Source organism: Moschus berezovskii, chromosome 14, assembly GCF_049115385.1.
Source record: "Moschus berezovskii isolate FMDL1 chromosome 14, NW_MosBer_1.0, whole genome shotgun sequence".
Taxonomy (NCBI): Eukaryota; Metazoa; Chordata; class Mammalia; order Artiodactyla; family Moschidae; genus Moschus; species Moschus berezovskii.
The window spans coordinates 43,127,357-43,144,571 of NC_142473.1; the positions used below are offsets into that span (position 1 = coordinate 43,127,357).

At 43.4% G+C, this 17,215-nt stretch overlaps 1 protein-coding gene across 1 annotated transcript in view; it reads right to left on the bottom strand.

Annotated features, from left to right (window-relative positions):
- The window catches only part of SPON1 (spondin 1), a 349,778-nt gene that overhangs the window by 320,769 nt on the left and 11,794 nt on the right, over positions 1-17,215 (bottom strand). Inside the window, exon 2 of the mRNA XM_055423333.2 lies at positions 4,473-4,579. Coding sequence (XP_055279308.1) covers positions 4,473-4,579 — 107 coding nt within the window. The remainder of the gene's footprint in view (positions 1-4,472; positions 4,580-17,215) is intronic.

A 17,215-nucleotide genomic window follows, 5' to 3' on the forward strand; every position in this document is an offset into this window, starting at 1 on the left:
GGGATAGAAGGGGGAGTGAAGTTTCAAAGAGAGTGATGGGGCGCTCCCCCCCACCCCCCACCCCCGGGAAAGGGACGACTGAGCAGAGAGCCCTGAAGGAGGAGGGAGAAAGCACTGGGCAGTTGGCTGGGCCATGAACATTCCAGGAAGCAACTTGCTTTGAGCCATGTGATTTTAAAGGATTGGGGTTTGACTTCTGTACAGGCAGTCCAGCCGCCGCATTCCTTGTCACTTTCAATTAACCGTGAGTACACCCAGCTAGCTCATCAAAAAGGCTCCCATGTCTCTCCCTTCTGGCAGCCAGGGACAGACACCCTCGGCGGTGCCAAAACTGCCACGCTGGACCAGCGGCCGCAGGAAGCAGAGGAGCAGCCCCGCCCGCTTCTCCTCGGCCTCCAGGGTGGAGGTGGGGGCGCTGTAACCTTAGCCTTCCTTTCCCAACAGCCCCATTCTCTCCCTGATAAGTCTACAGGAGCATTAATGTTTGCTTTAAAGTTTCTTTTGTACCTGGTGAATCTGTGCTCTCTGAATAAGGGCTCTCATTGAGAAGCAAAATCACCACCTCTTAGAGTCATTTTTAGAACTAAGAATGTAATTTCCACCAGATTTAAAGGCTATTAGGATTTCATCATTGATATTAAGTCCTTAAAGATGTCATATTTGGAATGAGGGTGTTAACAAAGAAGTACTTCTAAATATTTGTTAATTGCTATGTGTGTATATATATATTAAATTATATCAGCATTTGTAGTTTCTGATCATCTGCTCATGTTCCCACTGATGACTTGACTTGCTGACTTCCTGTCATGTCTGTTGATATAAAGCACAGTGACAAGGAGGATGCTATAAGCTCCATTAGGGCAGGATGATGTCTGTTTTCTTACTGCTGTATCCCCAGTGCCTACCTTAGTGCCTGGCACATAGGAGACACTCAATAAATGATGAGGAATAAATGAATGACTTTAAAGATGACAGCTTTGATACAGAGAGAAAGTACTTTCATGCTAGAGTGGAAGAGGGCAAGTACAGAGACCACAACGTCAGAAGCAGGAGAGGCAAGATGGGACATGAGCTATGATTTCTCCCTCTCTAACCTCCAAGATACTGGGCACCCAAGTGAACGTGCATTTAATGCACAAGGGCAGGGCAGGGGTGGGGAGATGAGTGTGAGAAAACCTCTGAAACAGGATCCCGTCCCCACCCCCTTAAGATGTTAGATTACTTTGGTCAATTTACTTAGTCTGTTGGAGACTTGGTTTCATCATCTAGAAAATGGGTATAAAATCCTGACTTCACAGGGTTGCTATGAGAGCTAAGTAGGATAAGGAATATAAAGCTCTTAACATATAGCCTACTGCCATTAAAAAGTTGTTATGACTCTCATTTACCAAGGTTTGAATCCCAGCTTTATTGTTTAGAGCTGAATGGTCTTAAGTTACTGGAATCCCTCTGTTGCCACAATTTCCTCATCTGTTGGAAACAGGATAATAATGCTTATCTTGTGGTGTTACTCTGAGGACTAAATCAGTTAAAAAATGTAAACCGCTCAGAACAGTATCTGGCACGCAAGCATTATTATTGTATGTGAGGCATTTTTCCTATATGTTTCCAACTTTGATCTTGTTAGGGCTCAAACAACAGATTTGTTGATGTGATGATGGAGTTCTTGCTGGACAGGTTGGATCCTTCTCTCATTTCAACACTAGTTCTCAAACTCGAGTTTGCACTGGATTCACCCTGAAGGCTTGCTGAAACACAAGCTGTGGGGGCCCCACCCTCAGAGCTTCTAATTCAGAGAGTCAGAGTGGGGCTTGAAATTTTTTTATTTCTAACAAGTTCCCAGATGATGCTGATGCTGCTGGTCCAAAGACCACACTCTGAGAACCACTGTGATGTAAAGAAATGATATCAGAAGCTCTAAGAGAAGAGGGAAAGATAAATACATAGAGAGATAGTTCTGAAACAACCCCCAGTTGGCATGAGTTATGGGCACTAGTAGAAAGAATAATTTGTTCATTTGTTCATTCGACAGACATTTACTTACTGCCCAATGTGAGCAGGGCCTTGTATTCACCAACTGCTTTCCAGGACCAAGATCAAGCCAAGCAGAAACAACAGTGAGTTGGAGAAGACTGTCAATTTGCTGAATTAAAACAGCATCAAAAAAAGAAACCCTTTCCCCACTGGCCTAACTCAGGCATTATTTAGTGTGTGTATGTGTATCAGAATGTACACAAAATTTACCATTTTGACCATTTTTAAGTATACAGTTCATGGCATTAAGTACATTCATATGTTATACTAGCATCAACACCATCTATCTCCAGAACGTTTTTCATATTTCCTAATTGAAACTCCACACGTTCATCAATAATTCCCTATTTCCCTTTCTCTCACATCTCCTGGCAACCACCGTTCTACTTTCTGTTTCTATAAACTTGATGATGAAGCTCATATAAGTGGCATCAGACAGTATCTGTCATTTTGTGCCTACTTATTTGATTTAGCATAATGTCTTCAAGGGTCATCCATGTTATAGCATATGTCAGAATGTCCTTTTATAAAGGTGAATAATATTTCACTATATGTATACACCACATTTTGTTTATTCATTCATCCACCAATGGGTATTTAGATTGTTTCTGCCTTTCGGCTGTCATTAATACTGCTGCTATGAACATGAGTGTACACATATCTGTTCAAGTCCCTGCTTTCAACTCTCTTTGGGAATATATTTCTAAGCATGATTTTAAAGCAGATAAATTTTGTTTGAGTAAATATTAAGATCACATTTCCCATCTCCCAGCCCCCCTCCTTCTCCTTCTAAGAACTTGATCCCTCCTGACACTCAGGTACCTAGATCTCTCAGCTGCCCCAATCTGATAAATCATTCACACCTCCAAGAACAGGGGGGATACATCTTAGTGCTCTTATGGGCTGAATGCATGCATGAATCTTCCTTTCTCTATAATGACAGCCTTGCTGATGCACTGTCCAAACACACCTATGCCCGGAGCATGTCCAGAACTATAAGGAAGACATTTAGTCACTGAAATCAGACATGTGATAGAGAAGCCTGACCTTACTACTTACTAGCCCTTTAGGCAAGGGATTTAATTTCTCAAGCTTCAATTTCCTGATCTGTGAAATAGGTGTAATAGTTTGGATCTACTTGGTTGCTGTGAGAATTAAACTAAGATAAGGTAAACTAAGATAAACTGAGATAAGATAAAGCACTTAACCAAGTGCCTGGCATATGGTAAGTACCCAACAAATACAGACTGTATCTGAGTAATTCCTTCAGATACATGCCAAGACAGTTCCTGCCATCTAGATCCACAGAAGGACATCACAATGAGCATAGAATTAATGGTCTCACTCAGCCACAAGCCCAGATTCCTAAACACCGGACATTGTTTGCTTTTTTTAAAATCACAGGATTCAAAATTACAACCTGCCCACAAGAGGTTAAAGATATCTTTGGACACGGAAGATATTTTGGGTGCTCCATGGAACCCACAAATTGTACCAGAATCCCCAGCAGCCAGCTATGGGTGTAAGTATTCTTCCTCGGTTGTTGTTTTTTTTTCCCTCTGAGTTTGCAAATGCCAGATAAAAATGGATTCCAGAACAATGGAAATTTGAGATGAGAAATGGTTACAGCAGATTTGGCCAGGCCTCCTCCTAGGATGGCCCCAGTCCTTCTGGGATGTGTTCTGACAACTCGTTGGCCTCTTTCTAAGCCTCTGAAAAGGGGGTGATGTTCCCGCCACTTCCCTTGGAAGAATGTTGCACGGTGAAATATGACTCACTGTCAGGGCCCTTGCCTTTGAGATTCCCTTTCTTCTCCTGACCCACTTTCGTCTTGCTGCGCCCTTTTGTACAAAGTCAAATGAGGCCTCCTCTGGAGGAGGCTGCTCTGTGAGGACTGACATTTAAAGACCATTACCACCTCTTCAACTCAGCCCTGTTCATTTAGCCAAGCAAAGCATGTTTAATTCTTTTAATCTTCCCTCATAAATCAATCTCTTCATTCCCTTAATAGTCCTTCTCCTGTGCTTTGAACTCCCTCCAGTCTGGTCATCCGAAGCTCTTGTTCCGTTTACACTTGAGAAGTGCCAGTCAATCGAGAAGCGGCTGCACAGGAAAAACAGCCGGATCCTCGCCAGGGTTCTGGAAGTTCTCAGCACACTGGACTGTCTGCCGCCCAAGTCACCATGAGCCCCAGAAGAGCCCTGCCTGGAGGCCAAGCCCCATGACCTTAAGGGAGACTTGAGGCATCAGCTGTGCACCCCATTATGGGTCTTTCCATGGCCCTGGCCCCTAGCCAATGGTCAAGGGAATTGCACAAGAAGCCCGCTCAGATACCTGTCCCACTCCTTTCCATCAGCCTCTGCAGTACAACCACCTTGCAGCTGGCATCTACCTACTAGAACGATGGAGGACCCTGGGTAAGCCCAGAAGCGTCTTACCTGGAAGGTCCCGGCATGGTCTTCCTCCTTATCACCCTCTCTGTTCTCTTTGAGGGCGATTAAGGTGAATCCTCTGAAATAGGAGGGAGGGGCAGCTGAAAGCGTCACTGCAAAAGAAGAAAGCAGATGATAAGCACAAGAATAAAACTGTCTTCCGTTTGTCAAATGGATAATTGTGAATCCTCATCAGCATCCCAGACCTGTGGGCTGCAGGGGCAGGTGATGGTGGGAAAGGCTCATTTTGTAGAGTGATGAACTTTCACCCTCACCACCCAGCCCCCTCTCACATTACTGCTGCTACTGCTACTGCTGCTAAGTCACTTCAGTCGTGCCCGACTCTGTGTGACCTCATAGACGGAGGCCCACCAGGCTCCTCCGTCCCTGGGATTCTCCAGGCAAGAACACTGGAGTGGGTTGCCATTTCCTTCTCCAATGTGTGAAAGTGAAAAGTGAAAGTGAAGTCGCTCAGTCGTGCCCGACCCCTAGCGACCCCACGGACTGCAGCCCACCAGGCTCCTCCATGCATGGGATTTTCTAGGCAATAGTACTGGAGTGGCTTGCCATTGCCTTCTCCGTCTCACATTACAGAACCTGCTAAAACATCTGAACTGTGATCTCACTTGGGAATTGTTAAACCAACCAAGCCTGAGATGAATGCTCTTAGTAACCACAATTTGATAAAAATAGTACATGGTCAGCAACTCGTCTTGACAGTTATCTAATGTTATATACTTCCATAGATTGGCCCAAGAGAGACTCAGGTGTTGTAGCATAAACTCCTATCAGTTCAGTTCAGTCACTCAGTCATGTCTGACTCTTTGCAACCCCATGGACTGTAGCACACCAGGCCTCCCTGTCCATCATCAACTTTCAGAGTTTACCCAAACTCATGTCCATCGAGTCGGTGATGCCATCCAACCATCTCATTCTCTGTCGTCCCCTTCTCCTCCCCATTTTAATCTTTCCCAGCATCAGGGTCTTTTCCAATGAGTCAGTTCTTCGCATCAGGTGGTCAAAGTATTGGAGTTTCAGCTTCAGCATCAGTCCTTCCAACAAATATTCAGGACTGATTTCCTTTTGGATGGACTGGTCGGATCTCCTTCCTGTCCAAGGGACTCTCAAGAGTCTTCTCCAACACCACAGTTCAAAAGCATCAATTCTTTGGTGCTCAGCTTTCTTTACAGTCCAACTCTCACATCCATACATGACTACTGTAAAAACCATACCTTTGACTATGTGGACCTTTGGCAGCAAAGTAATGTCTCTGCTTTTTAATATGCTGTCTATGTTGGTCATAGCTTTTCTTCCAAGGAGCAAGCATTTTTTAGTTTCATGGCTTCAGTCACCATCTGCAGTGATTTTGGAGCCCAAAGAAATGAAGTCTGTCACTGTTTCCACTATTTCCCCATCTATTTGCCATGAAGTGATGGGACCAGATGCCATGATCTTAGCTTTCTGAATATTGAGTTTTAAGCCAACTTTTTCACTCTACTCTTTCACTTTCATCAAGAAGCTCTTTAGTTCTTTTTTGCTTTCTGCCATAAGGGTGGTGTCATCTGCATATCTGAGGTTATTGACATTTTCCTGGCAATCTTGATTCCAGCTTGTGCTTCTTCCAGCCCAGCATTTCTCATGATGTACTCTGCATATAAGTTAAATAAGCAGGGTGACAATATACAGCTTTGACATACTCCTTTCTTTATTTGGAACCAGTCTGTTGTTCCATGTCCAGTTCTAACTGTTGCATCCTGACCTGCACACAGATTTCTCAAAAGGCAGGTCAGGTAGTCTGGTATTCCCATCTCTTTAAGAATTTTCCATAGTTTGTAGTGATCCACACAGTCAAAGACTTTGGCATAGTCAATAAAGCAGAAGTAGATGTTTTTCTGGAACTCTCTTGCTTTTTCAATGATCCAGTACATGTTGGCAATTTGATCTCTGGTTCCTCTGCCTTTCCTAAATCCAGTTTGAACATCTGGAAGTTCATAGTTCATGTATTGTTGAAACCTGGCTTGGAGAATTCAGAGCATTGCTTTATTAGCATGTGAGATGAGTACAATTGTGAGGTAGTTTGAACATTCTTTGGCATTGCCTTTTTTTGGGATTGGAATGAAAACTGAGGTTGTGGCAAAACACATCTATTTCTTGTGGGCACTCAGCTGGAACATATTCCCAGCCTCCGTTGCAGTTTAGTCTGCTTGTGTCCCAGTCCTGCTGGTGGAAAACATGGACAGACAGGATGAATGACACTTCCTGCCTGGCCCCTCTAAATTTCCTACATGATTCGCCATCCTTCCTCTCCCATCTCTGCTTGCTGCATGCAAGGGAACCCATCAGAGGACACTGATGCCCCAGGAGAAGGATTGGAGCCACAGGATGGAAGGAACCTAGGTTTCTGAATAACCACAAAGATTGGCTACTAATGTCTATAAAAGGTCATATAGAAAGTAAGGAAGAAAGGGTGAGGAAAAAAAAAATAATGAAGTAGAGAAGAGGAAAAATGTGGGGTGCTAAGCAATGGCATCAAGAAACTGATGACTTTGATGTCAAGAGAAAGAACTGAGATCTCTGAGGGATAGACAGATAGCCCCACAGCAGTCTGAGGTTATCTAGGTTAGGGTGAGGGGCCTTCAAAGCCAACCTACACACTTCTGGAGGAAGGGGAGCAGAGAGTAAGATAGTAAAGGGGCTGTGCCAAGATCACCTCAAATTTCTTTGTACCATGGTACAAAGGCCTGGGAACATGGCCCTGGTACTGATGAGCCTTTGCTTCCAGAGGCTGGCACCTGTGGCTCATTCCTGAAGGACCAGCCTCAGATCACTGGAGTCTCTCTGCCTAACACGAAAGGTCCAGCTCCCTTGCTTCAGGTGATGATTCTGAGGACCTGACATCTCTAAATGGACCTTCAGGATCAGAGCTCACCTGGGGTCACGGCCAGGTGAGGTTTCTACCTCCCCTGTCCCAGGTCCCTAACCCCTTATTGGCTTCCCCTGGAAGTATTTCAAGAATCACTTACACCCCAATCCTCCCCTGAGGGTTTGTTCTGGGTTAAATTGTGTCCTCCTAAAATGTATGTTAAAATCCTAACACCAGGTTCCTGGAAATGTGACCATTTTTGGAAATAGGGTCTTTGCAGATGTAATTAGTTAAGATAAGATCATCAGTTCAGTTCAGTTCACTCGCTCAGTTGTGTCCGACTCTTTGCGACCCCATGAATCACAGCACGCCACGCCTCCCTGTCCATCACCAACTCCCGGAGTTCACTCAAACTCATGTCCATCGAGTCGGTGATGCCATCCAGCCATCTCATTCTCTGTCATCCCCTTCTCCTCCTGCCCCCAATCCCTCCCAGCATGAGTCTTTTCCAGTGAGTCAACTCTTCGCATGAGGTGGCCAATGTATTGGAGGTTCAGCTTTAGCATCAGTCCTTCCAATGAACACCCAGGATTGATCTCCTTTAGAATGGACTGGTTGGATCTCCTTGCAGTCCAAGGGGACTCTCAAGAGTCTTCTCCAGCACCACAGTTCAAAAGCATCAATTCTTCGGCAATCAGTTTTCTTCACAGTCCAACTCTCACATTCATACATGACCACTGCAAAAACCATAGCCTTGACTAGATGGACCTTTGTTGGCAAAGTAATGTCTCTGCTTTTTAATATGCTATCTAGGTTGGTCATAACTTTCCTTCCAAGGAGTGTCTTTTAATTTCATGGCTGCAATCAGCATCTGCAGTGATTTTGGAGCCCCCAAAAATAAAGTCTGACACTGTTTCCCCATCTATTTCCCATGAAGTGATGGGACCAGATGCCATGATGTTAGTTTTCTGAATGTTGAGCTTTAAGTCAACTTTTTCACTCTCCTCTTTTCTTTCATCAAGAGGCTTTTGAGTTCCTCTTCACTTTCTGCCATAAGGGTGGTGTCATCTGCATATTTGAGGTTATTGATGAGATTGTAGTACTGGATTAAGGTGACCCTAAGTCCAAGTGCATTGGTCCAAGTGCCTATGGCCAATGTCCTTAGACAAAGAGACGCAGAGACCCACAGGGAAGAATGACAAGTGATGACAGAAGCAGAGATGGGAGTGAGGCACCTGCAAGCCAATGAATGGCAAGGACTGCCGCCAGAGGCTAGGAGAGGCGTGGAAGAAACTCCTTGCAGCCTCCAAAAGGAAACAACTCTGACAACATCTTGAGTTCAGACTTTTTGGCTTGAGAACTATGAGCAAATACATTTCTGTTGTTCTAAGCCACCGGTTTATGGTACTATACATGGGAACCCTAAGAAATAATTAATATCTGCTTCTGAAGAACCCAACCTAAGCTGGACACTCAGTCTCTGCTGCACAGTCAGTAACTCCAGGCTACAGCTCAAACTCCATAGACTGGCGGGTCCACAGACTCTGTCTCTCCGGGAAGCTTCATCAACCATATTTCCATTCCCTGCTACACCACATTTCAGTCCTGGGACTCTCTCACTGGCAGTTTCCTGAAAAGCCATATCATTTCATCCTACAGGATTATTTTTTTCCACTTGGCTATTCATACACCTGGAATGTTCCACCTCCTCCATTCCTGGCAAACTTTTTTAGAAATCAGCTAAATTTTCATCTTTTCTGTAATGTTTCCTTTGACTGCCCCATCAAGACCTGGGTGCTCTTTTTCCTTGGATCTTGTTAAAATTCCAGACATGGAACAATGGACTGGTTTCAAATTGGGAAAGGAGTAAGCTAAGAAAGCTAAGATCATGGCATCTGGTCCTGTCACTTCATGGCAAATAGATGGGGAAACAGTGGAAACAGTGACAGACTTCATTTCTTTGGGCTCCAAAATCACTGCAGATGGTGACTAAAGCCATGAAACTAAAAAATGCTTGCTCCTTGGAAGAAAAGCTATGACCAATCTACACAGCATATTAAAAAGCAGAGACACTACTTTGCTGACAAAAGTCCACATAGTCAAAGCTACAGTTTTTCCAGTTGTCACATATGGATGTGAGAGTTGGACCATAAAGAAAGCTGAGCACTAAAGAATTGATGCTTTTGAACTGTGGTGTTGGAGAACTGCAAAGAGATCAAACCAGTCAATCCTAAAGGAAATCAACCCTGAATATTCATTGGAAGGACTGATGCTGAAGCTTCAATACTTTGACCACTTGATGCGAAGAACTGACTCATTGGAAAAGACCCTAATGCTGGGGAAGATTGAAGGCAGGAGGAGAAGGGGATGACAGAGGATGAGATGACTGGATGGCATCACTGACTCAATGGACATGAGTTTGAGCAGGCTCCGGGAGTTGGTGATGGACAGGGAAGCCTGGTGTGCTACAGTCCACGGGGTCACAAAGAGTCAGACATAACTGAGCTACTTAACTGACTGATACAATGGGCCTAATAATAGTATTTACCTCAACATATCAATGTGAAGCATAAATAATGCATGAAAGTCCTTAGAACCACTGTTGGCAGATAACAGATACAATAAATATTAGCTCTTATTATTATCAGCGATGAAATGATGTTAAATATTTCGTGTGCAAGTATTTGTTTACCTATTTGTAAGTCCTTCAAAGGTAAGAATCACATCTTAGCACAGTGAATAGCAGAGTTGGTATGTAATTATATTTACTGAATCATATTTATGGACTGGTAGATTCAGTGTTGTAAAGATGTCAATTCTTCTCAAATTGATTTATAAATTTAGGGCAACTTACATTAAAATCACAGCATGATTTTGTGATATTGACAAGCCGATTCTAAAATTTATATGTGCAGAGGGCCAAGAATATATAAGGCAACCTGGAGAAAGAAAGGCAAAGTTGGATGACTTATACTACCAGTTATTGAGACAATGTGCAGCTATAGAAATTAAACCTTTACAGCAAGGAAAGAAAAATAGGCCAATTGAATAGTTTGAGGTCCAGATAAAGTTCCACAAATACATATAAACTTGATTTATGATTAAGGGTGTACTGCAGAGCAGTGGGGGAAAGAAGATATATTCAGTGACAATTAGGAAACAGTCAGACATGAGGGAGCAACTAACACAACAGGATAATGGTGCATAAAAAGGTGAATCTTGGTCTTTACCTCACGTCATACACAAAATTTCACATAGATTGTACAGCTAAATGTGAAAAGTGAAACAATAAGGCTTAGAAAGTTGCATAAGATAAAACATGAATGATCTTGGCGTGGGAAAGTTTTTTTTTTAATAGAACATTTAAAAACACTGATAATAAAGAAGATGTGTCAATGGAATGATAACAATGTCTTTTGATAAACAAAATTTTGATAAGAAAATGTAAGCTATGGTGTGAAAGGAGGTATTGGCAATACATTTAACCAGAAACTTTTATCGAAAATATATAAAGAACTCTCAACGATCAATAAGAAAAAGATAGACAGCCCAAAGTAAAAAAATAAGCAAATCACATGAACTAGCACTTCACAAAAAGTGTTAGTCACTCAGTCATGTCCGACTCTTTGCGACTGCATAGACTGTAGCCCACCAGACTCTCCTGTTCATGGAATTCTCCAGACAAGAATCCTGGAATGGGTTGCCATTTCCTTCTCCAGAAAGTTCACAAAAGAAGGTACCCAAATGGCCAATAAACATATGAAAAGGCACTCAACCTCATTTGTCAATGGGGAAATACAAATTAAATCCACAGTGAAATACCACTGCGTGTCCACCGGACTGACTAACCTTAAAAGGATTAACATTATCACATGTTCTTAACTGGAACTCTCACACTCAGTAATGAACTGAAAATGAGCAGTCTTCCCTGGAAAACTGTTCAGCAGTATTTACTGAAGCTGGGCTTATACACTCCCTATGACCCAGAGCTGCCACTCCCAAATCAGCAGAAATGCAGACATGTATGCACCAAGTGACACCTACCAGACATTCACAGCAGCATCATTTGCAGTAGCACCTTTCAGTCAAAAATAAACAAATCACTACTACCTACAACAACAGGGACTATCTCACAAACAATCTTAAGCGGAAGTAGACAGACACAAAAGAATACAAAAAGTACGATGCCATTTATATGAAGCCCAAAACCAGGAAAAGTAATAATCTATGATCCTAGAGGTCAGGCCAGTGCTTGAAAGCACTTGAAAGTGTGGGAAGGGGGAGGCAGTGCTGATCTGGGGCGGGGACACAAGCAGTGCTTCTGAAGTGCAGGTCCTTCTAGTTCTTGATCTGGGTGCCAGTTGCATAAGTATAGTCAACAAGTGATAAATTCACCAAGATGCAAGATTTGTGACCTTTCTGTATTAAAATTTTGTTTTGATAAGATTATTAAACAATGTTTCTGAATGATAAGTATGGGTCTTTCTGTATATCTGTGCAGAGCACTTATAGGGCTACCCATAAACAGCATCCCAGAATGATGCATTCCAATAGGTTCTAGAAAACTAAGGTTTTACTTTACCTTATTGAATACAATCCAGAAGATGGAGGCTCTGGAGACTGAAGTTGGTGTTTCAAGCCATAATTATCAGTGGTGATGACTGTGTTACACAGTGTAATTTGAAGGAAGAGAGGAGATCCCCATCCCTCTAGTGAGTCCCATTATATGACTCCTCAAAGGAACAAATGTGCAGTGTGTTCTGAGTCCCAGTATTGACTGAAGACAACTGCTTGGCAATAAATAATAGCATCTTCTAATGACTCCTCCCAAGTGCTTCCCTAGAGAGGTCATTAAGAGACCCAGGAAATTAAAGAAAAATGCTTATGAAGGATTAAAATAAAAAAAAATTTTCAAGTCCATTTGGAGCCACTCTGTGAGCATATACAAGGAACTGGTTAAAAGCAAAGATTTCAGATTAGAGTCCCAGAGCTACCACTTAATAAGTATATGACCTTATTTTACCTCCCTGTTACTCATTTTTAAAAAAATGGGGTTAATAATATTACCTTTCTTTAGGAATGTAAAGATGACTAAATAAACAGTTACCACAGTGCCTGGCATATATATAAAGGGTTCAAAATTGTAAAGGACGATGATGGTGGTCTTGGACGATGATGGTGGTCTTGGTGATGTTGGGAATCAAGATGATGATGATAAAGATCATGACACTCAGCAAGCTGATTAACCAACAATGAGTTTTAAAAAGCTGGTCCTCAGGGTCAATCTCCAGAGGCTGAGCCTCCAGAGAAAAACTAATCGGTAACAATGGAGGATCACTGAGAGGACTGTAGTGGAGATCACTGTCTTTGGGGCTGATAGTCACAGGGCCAGGTTCTGCGCAGGCTTGGATAAGTCTTTATAATTAACTGAGTCTTCTTGCAGCTCCTCACACCCTAGAGAGTGAGCCTCATGATGGCCTCTCAGCCCTTCCTACCCCCACACAATATAGCCTTTCAACACACCTCTTTTTCCCCCTTGAATGCTTCTCACCCAATCTCAATTAAATATTTGTGAGTTATTTGTTAAACACTGCTGCTGCTAAGTCACTTCAGTCGTGTCCGACTCTGTGCGACCCTCTAATAACTTATAAACTTATGAGAGCACAGACCCATTCTGTCTACATCTCTTCAGTTCAGTTCAGTTCAGTCGCTCAGTCGTGTCCGACTCTCCACGACCCCATGAATCAAAGCACGCCACGCCTCCCTGTCCATCACCAACTCCCGGAGTTCACTCAGACTCATGTCCATCGAGTCGGTGATGCCATCCAGCCATCTCATTCTCTTGTTGTCCCCTTCTCCTCCCACCCCCAATCCTGCCCAGCATCAGACTCTTTTCCAGTGAGTCAACTCGTCGCATGAGGTGGCCAAAGTATTGGAGCTTCAGCTTTAGCATCAGTCCTTCCAATGAACACCCAGGAGTGATCTCCTCTAGAATGGACTGGTTGGATCTCCTTGCAGTCCAAGGGACTCTCAAGAATCTTCTCCAGCACCACAGTTCAAAAGCATCAATTCTTCGGCGATCAGCTTTCTTCGCAGTCCAACTCTGACATCCATACATGACCACTGGAAAAACCATAGCCTTGACTAGACAGACCTTGGTTGGCAAAGTAATGTCTCTGCTTTTTAATGTGCTGTCTAGGTTGGTCATAGTCTCTAGAGACACACAAAGACCCAGCCTCTGCCTTCTAGGAGCACACAGTCTAAGAGCTGGGAGAAAAGGCTGCATTGGCAGGTATTTTTATAAAATGGGTGCTATGGATGTATGAATGAAGTGCTCTGGGATCCCAGAGGAGGGAACATCTGAGTCTACTGGGGGAGTTAAAGGTGAGTCATGGGGTCGCACAGAGTCGGACACGACTAAAGTGACTTAGCAGCAGCAGCATGGAGGAAGTTGCATTTGAGCTGCAAACTGAATGAATATAGGAGTTTGTCCAGCGGACAAGAGGAATAACAGCATCTCAGAGAGATGGAAAGGCATGGTGGGCCAGCTTTGGCTTTGGAAACCAGAATTAATTCAGTATTTTATTAGTTGCGAGCTGGGAGGGAGGATATTATAAGAGGCTAGGGGAGGAAGAGAAGTATCTTTGAACCATCTTTAAAGTCTTGCTAAGAAGTGTTGATACCACTCTGGAGGTGACAAGGACACAATGGAGGTTTTGAGTTGGGGAAGGTCATATTAACTTATGTTTTAGAAAAACCAGGCTGGAAGACGGATTACAACCTTTCCCTAAAAACCAGCTCAGTGGCAAGGGCCTCTCTGGCCTGCCTTGTTTATATGAGGACTTGTTTATATGTGATGTTTCACACTGGGGCCTGGCCTCAGATCTCCACCTAAGGTGGAGTCCTCCCCTCCTAAGTATATGAATGTGAGAGTTGGACTGTGAAGAAAGCTGATCGCCGAAGAATCGATGCTTTTGAAATGTGGTGCTAGAGAAGACTCTTGAGAGTCCCTTGGACTGCAAGGAGATCCAACCAGTCCATTCTAAAGGAGATCAATTCTGGGTGTTCATTGGGAGGACTGATGCTAAAGCTGAAATTCCAATACTTTGGCCACTTCATGCGACGAGTTGACTCACTGGAAAAGACTCTGATGCTGGGAGGGATTGGGGGCAGGAGGAGACGGGGACGACAGAGAATGAGATGGCTGGATGGCATCACCGACTCAATGGACATGAGTTTGAGTGAACTCCAGGAGTTGGTGATGGACAGGGAGGCCTGGCATGCTATGATTGATGGGGTCGCAAAGAGTCGGACACGATTGAGCGACTGAACTGAACTGAACCGAAGTATATGAAAACTCCAGTCCCACCTAACTCCCAAAGAACCTTCTAGTCCTTCAAATGTTGGTTTGTCAACCCTCTGATATAAACTTCAGGGCATCTGCTATGCCCGTTGTCATCACTGGATCTTGTCTAGGCCACTCTCCCCACCCTACCTCTGGGCTTCAGACCATTCCAGTCCCAACCTCAATGAGAAGATCTTCAACCAGATTCCAGTTCCATTACAAGGCCAGCCCCTGCCATCCACCTGCTCTGTTACTGAGATGCCCAGCCTTCATGCCCCACATATCAGCAACAATGAACTTGAGCTTCTGCCTTAATTTGTAACATGGGGTTGGCTGTAAGGACTGCTGGAGTATTACATTAGCTATAGTGGTCCCGTCCTGATTCTGCACAACTTGTGGCGCTCTGGACAGCTGAAACTCACATGCCTCACTTAGAAACTGGTAGTTCAGCCCACCTAGCCAGGAGTAGGCAGGAGAAGATGCTGCTGACAGGTTGGCAAATACAATGGCAGGATTACAAATCCTGGGTGAGCAAGGGTGAGCAAGTCATGGGGTGGGGTTGGCTTATGCTGTTCTCTTGGGTGATCTTCCTCAGTGAATGCCCCCAATATTCCCTGGGAGAGATGAACTCCCTCCCATTCAAAACTAAAGATCATGCATATTTAAGGTTTTGAGGGCTGCAGCTATGGATGTATAATGGATGTAGCTAACAGATCAGGGTTCAGATTCCTGTTTTCTACATGTTGCTGTGCTGTGCTTAGTCACTTAGTTGTGTCTGACTCTTTGGGACCCCATGGACTGTAGCCCACCAGGCTCCTCTGTCCATGGGAATTCTCCAGGCAAGGACACTGTAGTGGGTTTCCATGCCCTCTGCTTTCTACGTGTTACCTTGGGCTGATTATTTAACTTCTCATTATCTCAGCTGACAATCTCCCATAAAATAGCACTAATAGTATTTATATTGTTGTTATGACAACTAATTAATGAATATTTATATTAACTATTTATAAATTTTTCTAAATTAATAAAATATATTTAAAGATAAATGAGTTTCCTCTCCTCTCTAAAAGAGGAATCATCACTATCATTTCATGCATTTGTCATAAAGACTAAAGGAGATAAGGTATACAAAGTACATTGCACCACTCAATAGAAGTTCATTCTTTCCCCGATGTGCTCCCTCATCGTGGAATAGCTGGGAGCCAGGTGAATGGGTCCTGAGCTGACCAATATGTAGATGGGAAGAAGAATGTATGGGAAGGATACTCCTGAGGAATCAGAAATATACCAGCCAACAGAATGCAGCTGGGGATTCAGACTACGGAAGGAAGTTCTAAGAAACACATGCTGTCTAAGACACCTGCATCTCCCTTTCCTCTGACCATGTAATCTTTGGGGCTGCCAATCATTGTCCCCATTCTCCTTCCTGAAATATCAAGTCACAAAAGTGACACAGAAACAATTTACCTCCATATTGTAACGTAACCCATTCCCCTGGGTATGTGACCTATCAGAACCCTTCCCTGGAATTTTTCAGTTTGGAATTAAAGGGAAAAGCACTTTTCTTTCACTTACAGAACTAACTGAAAGACTTTTCACTGAAGGTTGTTAACAGTTACCTTCCCTGGCATTCCCTAGAGAAAGTTTATCTGCAGTAAGAAAAACTGTGTCAACACACAAAAATGCAGCCAAGAGATAAAGGATGGAAGGAGACAGAAGGCAGAAAAAGGGACTGGGAACAATGGAGAGGAAAGGAAAAGGGAGAGAAAAAGAGAAAGAGAGAGAACTTTGCTCAAGTCCCTAGATCCATTTAAACCTGAAGCCATATCCACCCCTGGACTTTCCAAATATAGGGCTCAATAATTCTATTTTTCGCTTTAGTTAGACTTTGTTCCTGTTACTTGCAGTGGAAAGACTCTGGACTAATTTGGGAGCAAAGAAAGAAAATTCAACCTAGACTGTAAGATTCATTAACAAGCTAAAGAAACAGTACCTGTGACTAAACTGAGGTGGTTGACCAGCAGGGTGGCAGTTAGTATTTAAATGCCATTGAGGTAACAGAAAATTGGTTGACTTCCAAGCTATTTTAATTGGATGTCAGCTTTTTAGAGAATGATTTTAAGGCAGGTCAGAATGCTCTGTCCTAAGCCCTGACCTGCTCATCATTCTTACCAATTTCTTAGATAAAGACTTCTAAGGCTTGCTTGTCAAAACTGTGGATGATCCAAAATTAGATTATGTGAATAGGTCACTCAATGACAGAATCCAGATTCATGAATGGTTGACATCTAGCAGGATGGGCCCAAACATGCTGGATTAGGTCTAATGGGGAATCATGTCAAAGCTGATATTCAAGGACCAGTTTCACTAGTACAGGGAAAGGAAGGCAGCAAGCCTTCCCATCAAATCTCAGGAATTTTTTGCTGGCTGCAAGCTCAGTGTGATTCCATGGTATGACACAGCTGCCAAAACAGCGAACATGAGTCCTGGCAAGCTTAACACAAACACAGTGTCCAGAACAAGGGAGATAATCCTTCCACC